At 37.2% G+C, this 21,726-nt stretch overlaps 1 protein-coding gene across 1 annotated transcript in view; it reads right to left on the bottom strand.

Annotated features, from left to right (window-relative positions):
• Positions 1-21,726, bottom strand: part of Faf1 (Fas associated factor 1) — a 296,655-nt gene that overhangs the window by 24,749 nt on the left and 250,180 nt on the right. Inside the window, exons 16-17 of the mRNA XM_048351276.1 lie at positions 9,586-9,666; positions 8,949-9,026 (exon numbers count right to left, since the gene is read on the bottom strand). Of these exons, the coding sequence (XP_048207233.1) occupies positions 8,949-9,026; positions 9,586-9,666 (159 nt within the window). The remainder of the gene's footprint in view (positions 1-8,948; positions 9,027-9,585; positions 9,667-21,726) is intronic.

A 21,726-nucleotide genomic window follows, 5' to 3' on the forward strand; every position in this document is an offset into this window, starting at 1 on the left:
TAGAGCATGGAACCATGTCTTAATTCTTACTCCAAGTAGAGAGCATAACACAAAGTAGAAGCTTAATATGCATTTGGTAATGGAAGGAAGACATTAACACATTAATAAAAATAAGGCAAGAATGAGGCAGTTTTTAGTATGGTGACAGGTGGTGTTCAGTAAGTGCTTCAAAGATGTGAAGACCTGTAGTAACCAAGGAGTGAATATCCTGACTCTACTTTCTCTGAGCTTTAACTCCTTGTAGCATTAACAATTCAGTCTAACATGTCCCCTACAACTATGAGTTACTTGGTAAATCTCTATGGATGAGATTTACATACATTTTCTAAATTATTAATGTGATCATCTACTTTTCACCAACACTGGTGATTCTTTCAACTTATATTTGTGATCAAAAGAACATTTTTCTTGATTACATTCATTGCAAAATAGACTCAGTAAGGAAAACATTAATATAATCATTGCTATCACTTATTTTTATTCAGTAATTTAAGAAATAATTTAAGCCATTTTAACAGTACCACTAAATACAATCATAATGTTGTATAACATTACTACTTTCCAAAATTTTTATCACCCCAGTATTTTTACAAAAGTATACAATTTAAACTTAAAAATTTGAATCAGTATATTTTGCTTCATCTTTTTTTCTTCAGTCATGTATTTTGTAATTGTTTTAAAGTTTTCATTAAAGTATAATGCACTTTAAATATAAGATCTTAAATGTTATTATTTTAGGAAGTCAACATATGCGTAAAACGAATGCCCTTTTCCTGGGAACTACTTCTTAAACTCAATCACTAAACTGAATTTTAACAGTAAAGTTTAAAAAATGTAAATTAAGCTGGGTACCAGAGGCTCACACCTGTAATCCTAGCTACTCAGGAAGCTGTGATCTGAGCATCGAGTTTTGAAGCCAGCCTGGGCAAGAAAGTCCGTGAGACTCGTATCTCCATTTAACCACCAAAAAGTAGGAAGTGGATCTGTGTTTCAAGTGTGAGCACACTAGCTGTGAGCAGAAAGGCTCAGGGACAATGCCCAGGCCCTGAGTTCAAATCCCAGGTGTGGCACATAGCCACAAAAAAGTAATTATATCATTAGATTACATGCTTTCCAGGATGACAAAGATTCAAATACTGTCCATTAGATAAATAACAGCTTTTATAACCTTTTAGTTTCTTTATTCATTAGGGCCAATAAAAACACTAAGAAGTTCAGCATTCCATCAATGTCAAGTGCCTAGCACTGATCATCATGCTATATGTTAACATTGTAAAGTGAGGACAGTTACTGGTGCTGCTGTCATCATGATTATTCCTTTGCACCTATTTTAATTAGAATTCAACTCAGTATTTCCTGGTTTCTCTTTTTGCTTTCCCTAACCCACCTGTCCTCTTGCTTTCTATTTTGGCATTTCCTTACACAGTATAACAGATGCTACATTATTATCTGAAGTCAATTGATTATACTACAGAAAAATAAACAACAGTAGCTCATAATTCCATTCATTGTGCAGACAAGATCTGGCCCTCAGACTCCAGGGCTTTTCTGTAGAATGAAAACAGACCTTAGCTATTCCACACTAATGGACTAATGTGCAAAATAATGAAGAGAGATTAGGTAAGTCAGCAACCTTGGGATCTGAATAATACAGTTTTATTGGCAAAAAGAAAAACATACCAGTAAGACCAGTTTCAAATATACTGGCTAAAAGCAAAAGCACCATGTAAGCAAACACTGTTGTAAAGTAATAATAAAAAGGACACATATACTAAAATAACAGTCATAGTAAACACCATTGTTCAACTTCAATTTGGTTTGCTCAACAAACAAGTTCTTATTTGCATTATTTTAAGTTTGTGATAAAAGAAAGAAATCTGGTAAAAAGGAATATGAACTAAGCTGGGCATGGTGATGCATGCCTATAATCCCAGATACTTGAGAGGTGGAAGCAGAAAGACTGCATGTTGGAGGCCGGCTTAGGGCAAAGTTTGTGAGACCCTATCTCAAAAACAAAAATATGAACAAAAGGGCTAGGGACTTTGCTCTGGTGGTAGAGCATTTGCTCAGCATGCGTGAGTTTCTCAGTTCAATCCTCAGCACTGAAGAGATGGGGAGGCAACATGAACTGATCTTGAATTTTTTTCTCCCCTTAAGAAGATGATTGCTCTTTATTAAATAGATTCTATGAAACCAACCATTTGTATGATCTTGGACCTTTTTTTTGGGGGGGGGGCAGTCCTGGAACTTGGACTCTGGGCCTGAGCACTGTCCCTGGCTTCCTTTTGCTCAAGGCTAACACTTTACCTCTTGAGCCACAGTGCCACTTCTGGCTTTTTCTATATCTGTAGTGCTGAGGAATCAAACCCAGTACTTCATGCATGCTAGGCAAGTAATCTACCGGTAAGCTACCTTCCCAGCTCCTGATCTTGGACTTTGTAAAATTAAAAATATCTGTAAATTTAAAGCATTCACATATGAGGAAAGAGAAATGGGATCATTTGTGAAGTGAAATTAGGCAATGAAAACAGGCCATAAAAGACTTTCTGCACAATTGCCTTTTCTTCTTCTTTTTTATAGTACTGCAGACTGAACCCAGATCTCATGCTTGCTAGGAAAGCATTCTACCATTTGACCTATCCCCCAAACCCTTTTGTTTTAATTTTGTTTCTGAGACAGAGTCTCACTAACCTTGCTTGTGATTTTCCTGCTGCTGCCTCCCTAATAGCTGGGATTACAGGCACACACCACTACTTGTTTAGATAGAAAGAATAATATACTTTTTCCATTACAATTAAAATCTCTTACAATTAGAATCAATTAACAGACACATTTACACACACACATACACAAATGTAGGCTTCTATGAGTATAGAACAAATAAGCCTGGATTGGCGTTGTACTATAATCTTGCTAATCTCTGCCTTCCAAGTAGATAGGATTACAGGCATGAGCCACTGCCTGGTTTAAGAACAGACTTTTAAAATCTTGCTATGATCTTACTGTTTCCATCTTTAAAATAGTGATAATAACTCCATTACCAATATTGTACAGTGGTTGTGAAGATCAAAATAAGAGAAAAATTGAAGAGAAAATAACAAGTTTCTAATAATACATTTTTCTGTTTTCTGCTTAATAGTTTTTAATGTTACATAATATTTTCTACTTGAGGCACTGAAGCTTAACGGAAACAATTTGGGATTGAAAAGCAACAATGCAACTTTTTGGGGGAGAATAATTAGCAAAAGGTAGTAACTTTATGTTTATTCACTCCCACCCATGGTTCTCCAAAAATTGGTTCTTTCAACAACAGCTCTAATTATTTGGGCTGTGTTCTAAATTTATCCATTTACTCCTCTCTAAGCAAACCCTATGTATTTATTCATAATAAAGAAGTGATGCCCTTCCATTAGCCTTCCATCCAATAAAAATGCTCTTCTGTCTTACTTCACTGTTATCCATCAAAATCCTCTTAATCTTTCAAAAGCTCCTCCCTCTATGAACATGTTTTTCTTTCTTTCTTTTTTTTTCTTTTTTTTGGTTGGGAGTACTAGGGTTTAAGCGTAAGGCCTTATGTTTGCTAGGCAGACACTTTACTGCTGAGTGATGCATCCAGCTCCTTTTTCCACAGATTACCTTTTGAGATAGTATCTTGTTTCCTACGTAGGCATAGTCCTGGACCACAATCTTCCTTATTTTTGCTTTCTGCTGGGATGACTGGCACAAACCACCATGCCCAATTTCTTCTGTTAAGATGGAATGTCACAAACTTTTTTTTTTTTTTTAAACCACAGCTGGTCTGGAACCATATAATATAATCCTCCCATTTTAGGCCCCTCTGTCACTAGGATGGCCAGTGCATGCCACTATGTTCAGCTATTATTTGAGAGGAGGACTTAGGTATATTTCCTGATTGGTCTCAAATTGCAATCCTTTTTAATTTCAGTTTCCCAAGTAGTTAGGTTATATCTTCAGCATTATTCCATTTTAATAGTATTTTATAATGTAGAGTGTCTCTTCTATAGTTATTTATTTACATATTTGTCTACTTCTTCCATTAAGCGGCAAACTCTCTCAGGGTAATTATATTTTACATACACAACACAGTGCAATGTAATTATCTATAGTAATTGGTTTAATAGTTTATTTAAGTACTCTTTTTTTTTTTTGCCAGTCCTGGGCCTTGGACTCAGGGCCTGAACACCTTCCCTGGCTTCTTTCTGCTCAAGGCTAGCACTCTGCCACCTGAGCCACAGCGCCACCTCTGGCCATTTTCTGTATATGTGGTGCTGGGGAATTGAACCCAGGGCTTCATGTATACGAGGCAAGCGCTCTTGCCACTAGGCCATATTCCCAGCCCTGGTTTAATAGTTTATGCACAGAATAAAATCAATGGATAATAAATATCTGCTGAATACTGATTGAATGCAATCTTTCTTTCTTTTTTTTATCAGTTGAGGGGCTTGAACTTTGAGCCTGGGTGCTGTCTCTGAGCTCTTCAGCACAAGGCTAATGCTCTTCCACTTTGAGCCACAGCACCACTTCCAGTTTTCTGGTGGTTAACTGGAGATAAGAGTCTCATGGACTTTCCTGCCTGGGCTGGCTTTGAACTGTGATCCTCAGATCTTAGCCTCCTGAGTAGCTAGGATTATAGGCATGCCCACCAGTGCTAGGCTGAATGCAATCTTAGCTGAAATTTTCTTTTCTTCTTTTATTTTCCCCAGGCAGAAAAGAGTATATTGAGGGGAGAGTGAAGTGTGGGCCTGCACAAGGCAGAGGTACACAGAGGATAGAGGGGAAGAAAGAAGAGAAGAAGAAAAAGAGAGAAAAGAAATAAAGAGAGCAGCTGAAATTTTCTTTACTTGCCCAAAACTCAGTGGCCAAAAACCTCAATATTTAGGAAAGATTTCTTGGATGACAAGTAGATCAAATTTTTCACCCGTTACTATTAAATTTACTTCTAAATTTACTATAATAACAGCACCTGGAGGCTGGGACAAGAGGATTATGGGTTTGAGGTCAGCCTGGGCTAGTAAAGTCCTGTCTCCAAAGGTGAAAGGAAAGGACAAGTTCTATTGTTTGAATGGAACCTTTAGAAAAATGTATTATCTGGCCCTTTGTAGAGATGATTTTACTAAATTAGACCATAAAATCAAAGTCTTGTGAGTTTAAATTTCATGTAAAACTTTAAGAAATGGTCATATATGACTTAGCTATTGTAGATATGGTTGGAAATAGTATTTACACATTACAAAGCTTCTACTTAAAGAGGAAACATTGCTCTAACATCTCAATGTTAGAAAAATCCAGATACAGTCTGATAGACTAGCCCTTATCTGATGTTATTTACAAAGCGGTATTTCTAAACTATCGTATTTTCTGTTTTTACTCAAAAGAAGGATGGAACAAATTTTGTGGTTCATTTAGTGCCTCTGTTGGACTATCTGTTGTAAACATACTAATATCATCTTTCAATTAATTTTCCTGTATTTTGCCTTAATGCTTATTTCTACATCTATTGTTCCTTTTTCAATACTGTGGAATTGTACATATATTTATAAACCACTCAAGAGTAATTTTAGAAAGAGTAAGCAAACACATATATTAGTAAAATAGAAGTTTGTTGTAATTTCTATGATTTTCCTTTAGAATAGTCTTATAAATATTTTCCTTATCATGTCTAAGGACCAGAGCAATCTGCCTTTCTATATTTTACTGATTTCACTCAGTTGCCACATGACAAGCACTAAGCGGCTTCCTGGAGACAAAGGTGATTTGACTATTAAATAATTTATTTTCTAAAGGATCTTGAAATACTGTAGATAATAAAAATAATAAAACCACTCTTGTTTCTGAATGTAATTATATGGCTTAGGTTTCGGTTAAAAGAGAGACAGTGCTACTGCAGAAAATCAGGTGACCTGGCTTTTTGTTCAGATTATTTGTTCAACCAGTTTGGTGACCATAGGAAAACTGTATAACCTTTCTGGGTCTCAGTTTCCGTAGAGATTGCACAATACCAGCTTTACCCTAATGTGCTGAAATAAGTTATCTGGTATGCCATGCAAAACAATCAAATGAACAAGGTTAAAAACTTTGGAAGACTGGGAATATGGCCTAGTGGTGAAGTGCTTGCCTCATATACATGAAGCCCTGGGTTTGATTCCTCAGCACCACATATATAGAAAAAGTCAGAAATGGCACTATGGCTCAAGTGGTAGTGCTCGCCTTGATCAAAAAGAAGCCAGGGACAGTTCTCCGGCCCTGAGTCCCAAGCTCCAGGACTGGCAAAAAAAACCCCAACAAAACAACAACAACAACAAAAAAAACCCCAAAACTTTGGAAAAGACTAGAATAAAACTAACCAAGTTTCTTAATGATGAAAAAATATAACGGTCTTTGTAAATCTTGGATTAGGGAGAATAAGGTACATAGTATTTTTGAAACTTCCTTTTATGGAAGTACATGAAAGGACAAATGCAAGTGATGACAGGCTAAAACACCTGCCCTGCTCTTCCTCCCTTTTCCTGTGCTCCATCTTTTACTTAACAGTTGTGTGTACACACACACACACACACACATACGCGCACACACGTATGTATACACACCCACACACAAATGTGCATGTTATTTTCTATCTGAAATACTTGGGACTAGAAATGCTCCATATTTAAGAATTTGTTTTTGACATATATGGAAAAAGCCGGAAGTGGTGCTATGGCTCAAGTGGCAGAGTGCTAGCCTTGAGCAAAAAGAAGCCAGGGACAGTGCTCAGGCCTGGAGTTCAGTCACCAGGACTGGCAAAAAAATAAGAAATAAATTTTAAAAATAGACTTCAATTTTATTACTTGTAAAAAGAAATTCTTATCTTGTTTTCATGGTTAATGAGTAAGTATAAGCAAAACAGAACATGCTCAGCAAAGTATTTTCTATCTTCAGAGAACAGAAAATGAGGGTTTGCCAGGTTAGTGTCTTAAATATTGTGATAGGTACTCAATGTTAGAAACTGAACAAACTCATTTTTAAACAGTGTAATATCACATATCTTTCAAGACCTGACTCAAATACTACTTCTCCCATTATTGTCTGATTATCAAAACTGTGAAAGGGGGTAGGAATATAGATTAGGGGTAGAGTGCTTGCCTTGCATGCATGAAGCCCTGAGTACGATTCCTTAGCACCACATAAACAGAAAAAGCCAGAAGTGGTGCTGTGGCTCAAGTGGTAGAGTGTTAGCCTTGAGCAAAAATGAAGCCAGGGGGCTGGGGATATGGCCTAGTGGCAAGAGAGCTTGCCTCCCATACATGAAGCCCTAGGTTCGATTCCCCAGCACCACATATACAGAAAATGGCCAGAAGGGGCGCTGTGGCTCGTGGCAGAGTGCTAGCCTTGAGCAAAAAGAAGCTAGGGACAGTGCTCAGGCCCTGAGTCCAAGGCCCAGGACTGGCCAAAAAAAAAAAAAAAAAAAAAAAAAAAAAAAAATGAAGCCAGGGACAGTGCTCAAGACCTGAGTTCAAGCCCCAGGACTGGCAAAAACAAAACAAAACAAAACAATAAAAAAAAACTGTGAAAGATTATTCCACGGTCTCTAAATTCCCTAAGTATTTTGCTTTTATTTATCTTGTCACTTAGAATGTTTCTCTTTGCAGACATGTATCTTCTCTCCAAGATGTAATCTGTTCTTACAGGCAGAAAACATCTTATGATCACTGTTTCTTTTCCAGTGCTCAGTACAATTATTGCTCAAAAATATGTGAAAAATGTGAAAGAGGTGGCATTTTTGACCAAGATGATGACTAGTAGAATTTCCCATACACTCAGTTAAGATTTTTCGAGCTTTTCAACACTTGGTAAGTGGCTTCTTCTTTTTACAAGTAAATCATACAGTATTATAATTCTAACTGCAATCAATTCCTTCGTTCCTTCCTTAGTTCCTTCCTTCTCTCCCTTCCTATTATGAGCTCCTTGGAAAGTGGAGGATAGTTTATGTCATTACCTGCTAAGATTTTTTTTTTTTTCCAGTCCTGGGCCTTGGACTCAGGGCCTGAGCACTGTCCCTGGCTTCTTTTTTTTTTGGCCAGTCCTGGGTCTTGGACTCAGGGCCTGAGCACTGTCCCTGGCTTCTTCCCGCTCAAGGCTAGCACTCTGCCACTTGAGCCACAGCGCCGCTTCTGGCCGTTTTCTGTATATGTGGTGCTGGGGAATCGAACCTAGGGCCTCGTGTATCCGAGGCAGGCACTCTTGCCACTAGGCTATATCCCCAGCCCACCTGCTAAGATTTTTAAATACTAAGTGTATTTAAACAAACCATAATCTTACAATGTGAGTGCATATAAATTCTCTATTGATATGGCCATAAACCAGAGGAAAATGATCATTTAGTCATATTTAGAGGCCCAAGAAGTAACTTACAGTATCTTTTGGTGAGTTAAGTTAGGGAAACAAAGTCACTACATTCTTGGAATGTGATAATATCCAGGAAAGATGAGAAGTGTTTGCTAAACAATAAGAGGGAATGGGACTGGTGATATCAGAAAATCATGAATCTAGTACATGATCAAGTTTTCTAAGAATTCTATATAACAGATTATGGATTATTCCTATTAAAGAAAGGTTAGGTTAAGGCTGGGAATATGGCCTAGTGGCAAGAGAGCTTGCCTCATATACCTGAATCCCTGGGTTCAATTCCTCAGCACCACATAGAAAAGGCCAGAAGTGGTGCTGTGGCTCAAGTGGCAGAGTACTAACCCTGAGCAAAAAGAATCCAGGGACAGTGCTCAGGCCCTGAGTTCAAGCCCCAAGACTGGCAAACAAACAAACAAACAAAAGGTTAGGTTAAAATGAGCCAGAGAAACATAGAAATAACTTGTAACAAATAATAACAGCCTCAATACAAAATACAGTGGAAATACAACCCAGGTTCTGAAAATAACTCGATTGTGTCCCACCTCACGTTCCTCTTCTTGTTCTTTGCGAATCTGCTCCAAACGAAACTGTTCTGCCATCTCTCTCTCATGAGCTTCCCTCTGTCAATAAAATAGAAGGGAAGCAAACATTTAATATATGTTTACCTTTTAAAAAAAGAGGGAAAAAGAGCAAGTTATATCCAAAGGGCTTATTCAACATAATCCAGAGGTACACTGTGGTTACAGCAATGTTTCTCTCTATAAAAAGAATGAAAACCATACCTCTCTGAGTGCTGGATCCTTCTGCAAAACCCGTTGACACCTCTGAGTAAGGTGGCAGTCAAGATTCTTTGGGACCTTTCTTTTGTCCTTTTTTCCAACCCTTTCAGCTCTCTCTTGATCCCACAATCTGAAAGCTCTATTCATAAAGCTTCACCTTTTCCTGTCTTTCTGGTTGCTAACTTCTATTACTACTTTTCCCCCCATCTAGTTCACTTTTACTACATCTATAAACACTCAATTCCTGATTTTCAAAAAAAAACCTGAAAATTATTTTCCACCAAAACTTCTGCTCGCTGAACTCAGTAGTTTTAGGGCTCAAAGTGAAAAGAGGACTGCTATTCAGATCCTAGACTTCAGGATTCAGTTCTACATTCCTAAAGTACCTTGACCACCTTACCTTTGCTCTGTCAGCTTCAAGTGAAAGGCGATAGGCCTCATCTTGTTCTCTCTTCACATTTTCTCTGGCTTCACGTTCATCCTTAAAAGACAGAAAAGGATCAAATGAGTTAAAAAAAAAACTTTTAAATAGCATACAATAATTGTACCAAGAGGTTTCACTGTGATAATTCCACAGATGAATAGAGGATATTTTGAACACACTGTGTATGAGTATGCAATGCAATTTTGATTATTTTCATCCCTCACTATCCTTTCTTTCCTCTCTGTGCTCCTCTCCAGGTGAGTCCTTCCCCAGACAGTCTCTTTTATATTTATGTATCATCATCATCATCATCATCATCATCATCATCATCATCATCATCCTTCATCACCATCATCTGTCATTTTTGTTCTACCTTGCATAAATGAATGAAAACATATTTGGCTTTTTGAGCTTGGCCTATATCACTCAGCATGATGATATCTATTTTTCTGAAAATAACAATTTCTTTTTTGTATGGCTGAGTCATACAGTATGGTATATATGGGTACCTGAACATGCACTCAAACACACACACACACACACACAAACAAAAACACACACACATATACATTATTGTTGATCTGTACTTACTTATGACTAAGGATGTTAAACATTACGTATTAGCTAGACATTTGTACTTCTTCTAAGATCTAGTTAACTTATTTACCCATTTATTAATTTTGTTATTATTTTGGTGCTTAATTTTTTTTAGCTCTTTGTATATTTAAACATGTTAATCCTTTGCTAGTTGACTATTTTCCTGTAGCAATTCCAGGGATTCAGATCTTTTCTAGATACCAACAATGAATAGGCTGAGGAAAAATCAGGAAAACAGTTCTACTCACAATAACCCCTTCACCAAACAAGATTCCTACATCTAAACTTAACTAAGAGCTTAACTAAGAGGTGAAGGACTTCTACAATGGAAACTAAAAAACTTGAGGGAAGAAACTGAAAACACACACACACACACACACACACACACACACACACACACACGAAAGATCATGAGTTCGTGGATTGGTAGGATTATTTTCATGAAAATATTTACTATTAATAGCAATCTACAGATCCAATGCAATACCTATAAAAGTCCCAATGTCATTCTTCACAGAAATGTAAAACTCAATCCTAATATACACTTAGAGGTATAAAGATCTGAATAGCAAAAGTAATCCTGAGCAAAAAGAACAATGTTAGAGGTATAATACTGGAGTACAAATTATACTATAGGGCCAGTAGTAACAAAGACATTATACCAATGGAACAAAAGCAAAGGGTCAGTGGAACAGTATGCAAGAGAAATAAACCCACACAGTTGCAACCACCTGAGTTTTGACAAAGAATCCCAAACATACACTGGAGAAAAGACAACCTTTTTAACAAATGATGATGGAAAAACTTTATACATTCAGAAGACTGAAATAAGTCCTCACCCTATATAAAAATCAACTCCCAAATGGATTAAAGATTTTAATGTAAGATCAAATGAGTTTTTGTCATTAAAAACCAAACCAACCAAACAAAACATGTCTATAATCCTCGCTACTAGATCTGAGGATTGAAGTTTGAATCCAGCCGGGGCAGGAAAATCGGTTAATCCAATTACCCAAAAAGCCAGAAGTGGAGCTGTGGCTCAAGTGGTACAGTAGGGGAGGAGGAGGGAGAGAGGGAGGGAGGGAGAGAGAGAGAGAGAGGAAGGGAGGAAAAGAGAGAGAGAGAGAGAGAGAGAGAGAATATGAATTCCCAGGCCCTGAGTTCAAGCCCCAAGACCAGCACACAAAGAAACCAAAACCAACAAGCAAACAGCAAACAAATGAAATGAGTAACATGGTTCACAGTGAAAACAAGAATATCCAAATCCTAATAGACACTGTCACCTTATGTATTGATTTGACCTCTGGAGATCTGTTTCCTTAATTGTAATATAAAAATGATCTATTTCTCAGTTTCTCAGTTGTAAAATAAAATACTGTCTTACGGGTTACTGTGAAAATTCAATGCAATAATATACAAACTGTCTAGCAAAAGCATCTTACACTTGGTTCATTTGCATAATGACTAGTTTCTTTCAACCTTCTGATTTCTTTCTAGGATTAACTTGGAGATGCTCAGTGCTAAGACTATGAACTGGAGGGTATACAAAAGAGGCTAAGCACATATGATTTTGTTAATCTCATTTGACTTCACATCACTAATATTTTGGTTATTAAAACAATACCCCCTCGGGCTGGGAATATGGCCTAGTGGCAAGGGCGCTTGCCTCGTATACCTGAAGCCCTGGGTTCAATTCCCCAGCACCACATATATAGAAAATGGCCAGAAGTGGCGCTGTGGCTCAAGTGGCAGAGTGAGCAAAAAGAAGCCAGGGACAGTGGTCAGGCCCTGAGTCCAAGGCCCAGGACTGGCAAAAAAAACAAAACAAATCAAAACAAAACAAAACAAACAATACCCCTCAATCCCTTTGCTTATCAAATAATTGTCTTCCTACTGCATTCATGCTTATAAAGTGTGTTAGATACCAGGAATTATCTATGTTGAAAATCTTGTAAAATGTTTTTAGTTTCCACTTAAATCATGATTCCACATGAAATTAAGTTAATTCATTATCAGAAGTCTCATTTGCAAAGTTCAGGAGTAGAGCCATGAACTTAAACAATATCCACACCTGTCCACATTAGACTGTAAGTTCCTTATTAATCACTTGAGTATAGTCACCAATATTTAATTATTTTTTACATATAAGACTGGTAATTTCATAAAGATTAACATTTCTTTTATCTCCTCAATTCATTTTATGCTTACCATAGGCTGAGTATGTGCTCAGCAATCCAATCAAGACTGGACTTTTCTGAGGCCTAATATGGTTCCTAATTTCACAAGTCAACTATTCTAACACCTCTGAAATGAATATTTTGTGGATTTGCAATTTTCCAAATAATAATTTAGGATTTTTCTAGATTTTTCTGGCCTGAAAGGGCATACTAGGGCAATTATACTTGGGAACAAAATATCAGAAGCTATGTTTAATCTAGTTGAGAGACCATTCAGGCTGCAAAACAACCAGAATAATTTACATGTCAAATATTATATATAAATAAAAATGGATTTTAAAAACTTCATGCTATAGGTATATTTAGCAGTTAGTGTTATGTTCTAAAGACACAGAAAGATTTTCCTTTACATATATTTCCACTAATCCTAACTCATTATCTGTCCCTTTTGTTTTGTACTGAGGATAAAATTCAGGGCATTTAGCATACTAGGCATACCATGGAGCTGTGTTCTTGACCCCTCACTTTAGTCTATATATTGAAATTTTACTATGACTAGATACAACTGGCCTGATAAGGCATATTTTATGTTTCGGCTTTTATTTTCACTCACCTAATCCATTATTAGATATATAATTTCTTTACTTTTCAAGTAATGGTGGAGAGGTAATGGAAAGATTAGCAGACCTGGGCTCAAGTGATAGCCCTGCAAGTAGCAACTTACATGTCCTTAGGTAATTAATATCTCCTTTCCAGATATTCATTTAATTAAAATACAAAACCTCTAAAGCTCCTATGCCTCTCTATGTGTAAAAATATCTTTCCAAATTTATATATTTCTAGGATATTATCAACAGATCATGAGAGTGATCTTACCTTCCAATATCTGAAATAAGGAAGTAATGAAGATGGTTAAAATTATAACTTGATCTTACTTTCCTGACCTCAGCACTCTAAAATGAGTCTAGGTTTCTCAGAACATTCAGTGCCTTCTCTTTAAAGCAAGTGTTTTGGGAATAGCTTAATTGGGAACAGTTTATTGGGAATAGAGGTCTGGGCCTCATGTATATTAGGCAAGTGCTCTGCTACTGAGCTGCCTGGCTAGCTCTCCTCCCTTTAAAGCATTTATCATCACAGCAATCAATTATCATATGAAGGATACAATTAAATATTAAAATATGTCTTTTGGAATTCCCCACATAATATTGTAAGCTCCACAAAGAAGGGAACTTGTCTATGTTATATATCACTGCATTTCACATATTGATACCTTTAGGAATATATTTAAAGCATATGCTGTAAATACCTATATCTATCTATACCTTTTGTGTTTTTTTAATGCTGGGCATTGAACCCAAGCCTTCCTGTATCACTAAGCACATGTCCTATATGCTCTGAGCTATATCTTCAGTTCTAAGTACATACTGAACAAATGAATCATCTTTGGTAGTTAAAAAAAGTACTGTTTGCAGTAAAACTTAAGGAGAAATAAAGCCACCCCATCTGGGTCAATATAACTGACTGGCTGGGCAGGAATAACTTGTTATAACACTATGTACATACAACAAAAGAATAAGCTTTTATAGCTGAGAGTCATGTAAGTAAAAATATAATAAGCATTCTAAGTAAACATGATTTTAAAACAGACTGTTGCAGACCATTAAAACAGCATCACTGACCCAGAAAGTGATACTTGTTAGGAGAGGATTTCCAGTCTGCCCTTCTTTCCTCACCCTTTAGTCCCTCCCTCTCACAAATCATCAGGAAGCAATTTTATATTAGGCATATTATCAGTGGAGATACAGAGAAAGGCCACTTTGTAACAGAGACAATCTTGTTTGGGTCACCTTTATCAATATGTTATGAAGACTATATGGAGTTATGAAGACTATATGGAGGGCTGGGATGTAGCTCAGTGGCAAAGTGCTTGCCTTGCAAATGTAATGCCTTGGGTTCAATCCCCAGTACCAAACACAAAGGACAAAAAAAAGTCTATGTATTGTTAAACTTTCAGGTTTTATATTATTTTCCCTTTATTCCTTAAATACTGCTCTCCCACCTAGACTTTCTATTCCATCAGCTGTATCACTCAAAATTGTACCTACCTGTCTTTAACATACTTTCAGAAATATAAAAGGACCAGAATGTCCAAAGGAGCTACTTCAGAGATTAAGAAAAAGAAATATTGAGGGTAACTGATTTGCGCAAGCCCACCAGACTTACATTTGAATTCAGGGCTCTTTATAGCTTTTCCTGGCTAAGAGCTCTTCCTAAGATCATATGGACAGAAGCACTGACTCAGGCATGTGGCTCAGAATTAAACTTCCCTAGTTGATCCTGGTCATAACTTCTTTTTTTTTTGGCCAGTCCTGGGCCTTGGACTCAGGGCCTGAGCACTGTCCCTGGCTTCTTCCCACTCAAGGCTAGCACTCTGCCACCTGAGCCACAGCGCCCCTTCTGGCCGTTTTCCATATATGTGGTGCTGGGGAATCGAACCGAGGGCTTCATGTGTAGAAGGCAAGCGCTCTTGCCACTAGGCCATATTCCCAGCCCCTGGTCATAACTTCTTGACACTGTTGGCAATTGCTCGTGAAGGGCTATGGCTATTACTTATTCTTGTGTTTCTTGTAGATTTTATACTTGCCTCACCAGTTGTCCTGTTTGCAGTTCTCTCCACTTTTTAGAATTACTAGGGAAAATTACCTAGACATTTCTCCCCATATATTCTACATATTATTAGATATTTTAGAAAACTTCAGGGGTTGGGGTTAACAAGCTATAAATTTGTTCTCATAACTTGTACATGCGCCTCTTGGAACTTCTGTGTCCTACAAATACTGCCCTTGAAGAAGTTTCCCTTGCTAAATCTGAGAGGATACACAAAAGTAACTAAAAATGCACACTGGAAGTGAAACAGCTGGATAATAAACAGGAATATGCTTTAGGTGATACCTGGATTATGGCACAAGCTACTTAGTTTTAAAACACTCCTGGCACATCAAAGGGAGATGAAACTGGATTGCTCAGAAATAAGTGATAGCCTTAATTGGAGCCTTTTATTAGCATAGTTGTCACTGCTCTCATACTGCTGTGTGCTACATGCGTTAGTCTATTTGTCTCAGTTTGCCTTCGCTGCGCAGGATCTATGATAGCCAAAACAACTATGAAAAGAACAGAGGACTTACATTACTTGATTTCAAGATTTGTTATAAAGTATGAATGTGTAAAGATAAACAATGAAACAATGGAATACAGGAGTACATATGCCTATGGACATATAAGCAACTGATTGTTGATGAAGGTGCAAAGACAATTTAGTGAAAAAGGATGTCAGTTCAACAAATAGTGCTAGAACTACTAGATATTCACACATCTCTAGAACTTTAATACATATGTTGTACAATATAAAAAAGTCAACAAGTGGACCATATACCTAAATGTGAAACCTATAACATACTTAAATTTTAAAACAGGAAGAAAAATCACCATTAATATGCATATAGCAAGTAAGCACAGATAGAGGTTCAATGCCGCTAGTCATAAATGAAATGCCAATGAAAACCACAATAAGATAGGTATATAGGTATATACCTATCTGAAGGTCTAAGACTTCATACCAAGTACTGACAAGGATGTAGAAGCATTGGAACACTCAAACACTGATGATCTTAGTGTAAAATAGTATAACCAGTTGGGAAACCATTTGGGCAATTTCTTAAAATGTAAAACATATATCTACCACTTAACCTAGTCATTTCAATCCTAAGCAGTTACTCAGAACAAAATAGAATAGATGGTATACAAAATGCGCATACAAATGTTTTTATTACCTTTATTCCAATAGTTCAAATACCCATTATGAAAGGTGTTAGAATAAAAATGGAGCTCCTTGTATAAACTCTAACCAAAGAATAGATAACAAATAGGGGCTAGTGCAATATTACACACCTAAACACACCCACGTCTGCAAAGCAGGCATGGTGGCACATTCCTGTAATTCTAGCACTTGGAAGGCTGAGGCAGAGGACTACATCATTAAAGTAGGGAGATCCTGTCTCAAAACAAAAACAAAACCAACAACAGTTGGGTGCTGGTGACTCATGTCTTTTTTTTTTTTTTTTTTTGGCCAGTCCTGGGCCTTGGACTCAGGGCCTGAGCACTGTCCCTGGCTTCTTCCCGCTCAAGGCTAGCACTCTGCCACTTGAGCCACAGCGCCGCTTCTGGCCGTTTTCTGTATATGTGGTGCTGGGGAATCGAACCTAGGGCCTCGTGTATCCGAGGCAGGCACTCTTGCCACTAGGCTATATCCCCAGCCCTGGTGACTCATGTCTTAATCCCAGCTACTTGAAAGGCTAAGACTGGGAAGGTTTACAGCCAGCTGGGCAAAAAAGTTTGAAAGACCACCCTTCTCAATTGAGAGTTGGACATGGGAGCTGAAGCCTGTTTTCCTAGCTGTAATGGAGGCCTAAAATAGGTGACCCAAGAGGGAAATTTGAAACCCTATCTCAAAAATAACCAGCAAAAAGAGGGCTGGAGGCATGGCTCGGCAGTGGAACATCTGCCTAAGCAAGAGTGAGGCCTGGAATTTAAATCCTAATACCATTAAACCTTCAAGAACCACCCACCCACCCACCAAACAAAACAACAAAAAGAACACCAAGCCAACAACAAAGAAAATTAAATCCTCAGTTTAGCTTTTTAAAACTCCACCGCCTCAACCACTTTGAATATGCATTTGATGTGTTACGGTGTGCATATTCCTATCACAATTATTATTTTATTTGACAATAAACTTAATCTTTGAGGAGTTTCTTTCTGATTGTTATTTAGTTTGACAATGATTTCTTGTTCAGAGAAGACAGGTATTAGATCTTTAATTCTGATACTTACAATTGATATAACAATTTCTCTTGGAAGTAGAGCTGTGGCTTACGTGGTAGAAAACTAGCCTGAAGCAAAATAGCTCAAAGACAGTGCCCAAGCTGAGTTCAAGACCCAGGATCAGCACCACACAAAACAAAACAAAACAAAAAACCCAGTTCTCATTTACATAAAATTTAAGCCAATCACAACTAGGTCTGAAGAGTTGTGGCGTTAGACACCCAAATGGACAGGCAAGGTCAGAACTGAGTGACTTAGGGTCACCTACTGAGGGTAGCCCACACAAACAAGATTTTCTCAGACCTGATTACACAGCATTGAAATGAAAAGTTAGACAGTTCATTCTCTCCCAAACTGAAAACAGTTAGACAGAATAGAGATACTTTATTGAGAACTGAAACCACCATGCTTGTTTTCTTAAGTGTTATTAAATTAAAAGGATGATAGGTGGTAATTGGAATCTATTAATCATGGTATAACTATATAGTGGCACACTGCTCAGCAGCAATAAAAAGGAATAAACTACTGTCACATGCAACAATGTGCATAAATCACAAAGTAATTATGATTCAATGTAAGAAGCTACACTACCAAGTATAAAGACAGTGACAGAATCTTTTACAAACTTAATAGAAAATGTAAATAATACATAGTGATAGAGATCAATGAATGCATGGGACTTGGGTTGGTAGACAGGGAAAAAAGAGGAGTATTATAGAACTATGTGAAGAAGTTTTGGGGAGAGATAGTTCAAGACTTTGATTTGGTAAGATTTTATCTAGTATATGTTTAAATTCATTAAATTGTATACTTTATATAGGCAATTTATTATATATTAATTATACCTCAATATAGTTTTAGAAACTAGATTAATAGTACTGCAAAAATTAGAAGCTTGAACACAGGAGAGTGAACTATAAACATTCTGAAGAAATTATCTAAAGTATTGAGATCAACAGAAATTTTAATCTTTGTTTAAATGATAAAAAGTAAAATGATATACCTCAGAATCCTCAGCATCATGAAAAAAAGCGACACATTTAGTTGTGCTGAAAAATTGTTGAGATGCTGTATCTGCCTTCAGGAAAGTCATAAAAGGAGAAAGTTTTCCCACTGGTACAAAAGAGAGGTTAGGATCAAGGCAGGAGTCTGGGAGACAAGACTTTCACTTCTGAACAGAGAGACCATAATAGGATTTCATACAAACATGTGAATTCCTCACATAGAACATATGGAGAGCACATATTCTGAGAAAAATAATGAAATAGTCCAATGTATTTCCTCTCCAATCTGATAAGCTTTTTGTTATATGATACATCTGGCTAGATGTTCTAAAGGGTGTGTGTGTGTGTGTGTGTGTGTGTGTGTGTGTGTGTGTGTAGGTGAGTTTGTATAATAGATAATAATTTGACCACTTCTCCAGTCAAGATTCCTTTTTGAAACTAGACAGGTTATATGGTACATCTGGCTAGATGTTCTAAAGCGGGGGGGTGGTGTGTGTGTGTGTGTGTGTGTGTGTGTGTGTGTGTGTGTGTGTGTGTGTGTGTGTGTGTGTGTGTGTGTGTATAATAGATAATAATTTGACCACTTCTCCAGGCAAGATTCCTTTTTGAAACTAGACAGGTTATATGGTACATCTGGCTAGATGTTCTAAAGCGGGGGGTGGGGGGGTGGGGTGTGTGTGTGTGTGTGTGTGTGTGTGTGTGTGTGTGTGTGTGTGTATAATAGATAATAATTTGACCACTTCTCCAGTCAGGATTCCTTTTTGAAACTAGACAGGTAAAACAGGAAGAGAAAGTCTACTCTCAACTATGGTCAGCAACTATAGGCTTAAGTTGCCATATGGGCTGTTTCTGTTAAAAAAAAAAAGTTCTATTGGAATATGGTCATTCCCATTCATTTTTGTACCATCTATGGCTACTTTGGAGCTATAATACAGATTTGGGTAGTTATGATAAAAACACACCCCCAATGCAAAAAATATTTACAACCTGGATTTTCATAGGAAAAGGTTGCTGGGTCCTTTAAATCACAAAGTTTGGTTTTAGCCTTCAAAAATTTTTCACTTTCAATAAGGAACAAAACCCTAGTGAGACTGAAAGTTATAAAAAGCTAAGGAGCCAGGTACCAGTGGATAATACCCAGCTAATCCTAGCTCCTTAGAAGGCCAAGACCTGGAAGGATAGCAGTTTGAAACCAGCCTGGGCAGAAATATCTGCAAAATGTCATCTCCAATTAACTAGCAAATGCCTAGAGAGCAGGAGATTCTGAGTTCAAACTTTGGTATTGAAAAAAAAAAATCTACTGAGAGTTGAAGGAAAAGAAAGATTAAATAGAAAAAAATCATTCATTCATTACAAAATAATTACATGCTATAAGTTAGCTCTGACGTAAGTGTGAAAGGCTGATAGAATGAGATTATTATTTTAGTGATACTGGAGACTGAACTCAGAAGTCTTGAGCTTGCATAATAGTGAATCTTTATTTTCGACACTGGATTGAGAAGCATCTAGGGGAGTAGGAAAGCACACCTTTGGTTATGTCTGTGCGAAAGTTTCCAGAAAGGATTAATTAAGTGAGAAGACTCAGTCTGAATGTGGATGGCACTATTCCATAGGCTGGGAGCCCAAAAGGAATAAAAGGGGGAAGAGGAAAAAGCACAGGCACTTTGCTTCCTGGATGCCATGAGATAAGCTTTCTGCTCCACTATGCCCTCCTTGTTATGATGAACTAAAACCTCTGAAACAGTGAGCCAAAATAAATCCCTCCTCCTTTGTCACAGTGATTAAAAAAATACAACAACAACCTGACAAACACACTTGGGTTAATAGTAGAAGGCCTTGAAGAGGATTTCACACTATAGATTTAAAAAAATAGATTAAACATGAATGCAAAAGAATGAACGAACAGGTTTTTAGTTATCAAGGATAAGTGGGAAAGTAATTTTCCACCTGGAAATGTAGGTATAGGTTCTCATTCACTTGGTATTTTCACTTAGGTTCAGATAGTAAGTTTGTCCAACACCTATAATAAGCAATGTACTAGAAAAAATAAAAATATTAAATTAGTTCCTACTGTAAAAAGTATTTACATTTATCTAAAAGAATGGGAGAAATGATTCTTTTTCTTACTGATTTTTCTCTTTTTAAATATAATTTTATTATTAAGGTGTACAGCAGGGGTTTACTATTTCGTATATTTCTTTTTTTGGGCAATGACATGCCTTCCTTTATTTTCCTCCAGCTTCCCCCTTCTCATTCCTACCCACAGGTTACAGTTCATTTTCCACATAGTGTATACTGAATACCATGACTGCAATTAGATTTTTCTGATACCAAGTTTCAAGCTGGCCCTCCCTCCCTGTTTCTTCTATTGCTTTATTTGGTGAATCTACTCTGCTCATTTAGTAACTGCTTAGTTTGGCTTTAGGGTGTCACACTCTAAGGACAAGTTGGGCGGAGGGAGGAAGGAAACACTTTAATAAGAACTCAGAGAAAGCCCAAGGTGTGCTCTAGTTTAGGGTAGCTCAGGTTACAAGGATCAAATAGAAAAAGAGAGTGGAACTGTACTTGGAAATGTAAGCATTTCCAGACTGGAAGGAGTTATCATTTTGTTACTGGAGTCAAGAATGACTTAGAAGCCTTCATCTCTGTGGTTACAATGAATTCCCTGGCTTTAGGTCTATTTGATCATCATGGTTTCCATTCTGTAAAAAGATCACATTTCCTTGTTTATCTCATCAACTCTATTACAGGTATCATTTGCAAAGGAAAATGTACCAAGTATTAATGAATATTTTTTTATTTATGTTTTTATCTAAGCATTTTCATTCCTTAAACTCTTATGTCTTAAAGTCCATAAAATACTTCACATGTGTATTCACTATACTCAGGTTGGTCAAGAAAGACTTTTATCCCTATTTAGAGATAAGGAAATCAAGACTAAAGAATAAGTGATTTGCCCAGCATCACACACACAGCTTGTAATATAGGCCTCTGTGTCCCTAAAGTACAGCTATTTCTGCTTTACTTCTATTGAACTTACATTCTTACTGTGTAAGAAATAATGTTTTCGGGGGCTGGGAATATGGCCTAGTGGCAAGAGTGCTTGCCTTGTATACATGAAGCCCTGGGTTCAATTCCTCAGCACCACATATATACAAAAAGGCCCGAAGTGACACTGTGGCTCAAGTGGTAGAGTGCTAGCTGTGAGCAAAAAGAAGCCAGGGGTAGTGCTCAGGCCCTGAGTTCAAGCCCCAGGACTGGCAGGGAAAAAAAAGAAATAATGTTTTCATTTACTGAGTGAACTGAACAGAAAAAACAGCTATAGGCTTAATTCATTTGGTTACCCTCCATAGAGAAAAGCAGGACCCTAAGGCAAGGCTACTTACCTTCAGCCTTATACTATACTGCAGAATTGTCCTCATCTATTTACATCTCTATTTCTCTCTTATACCTTAAGC

Source organism: Perognathus longimembris, chromosome 7, assembly GCF_023159225.1.
Source record: "Perognathus longimembris pacificus isolate PPM17 chromosome 7, ASM2315922v1, whole genome shotgun sequence".
Taxonomy (NCBI): Eukaryota; Metazoa; Chordata; class Mammalia; order Rodentia; family Heteromyidae; genus Perognathus; species Perognathus longimembris.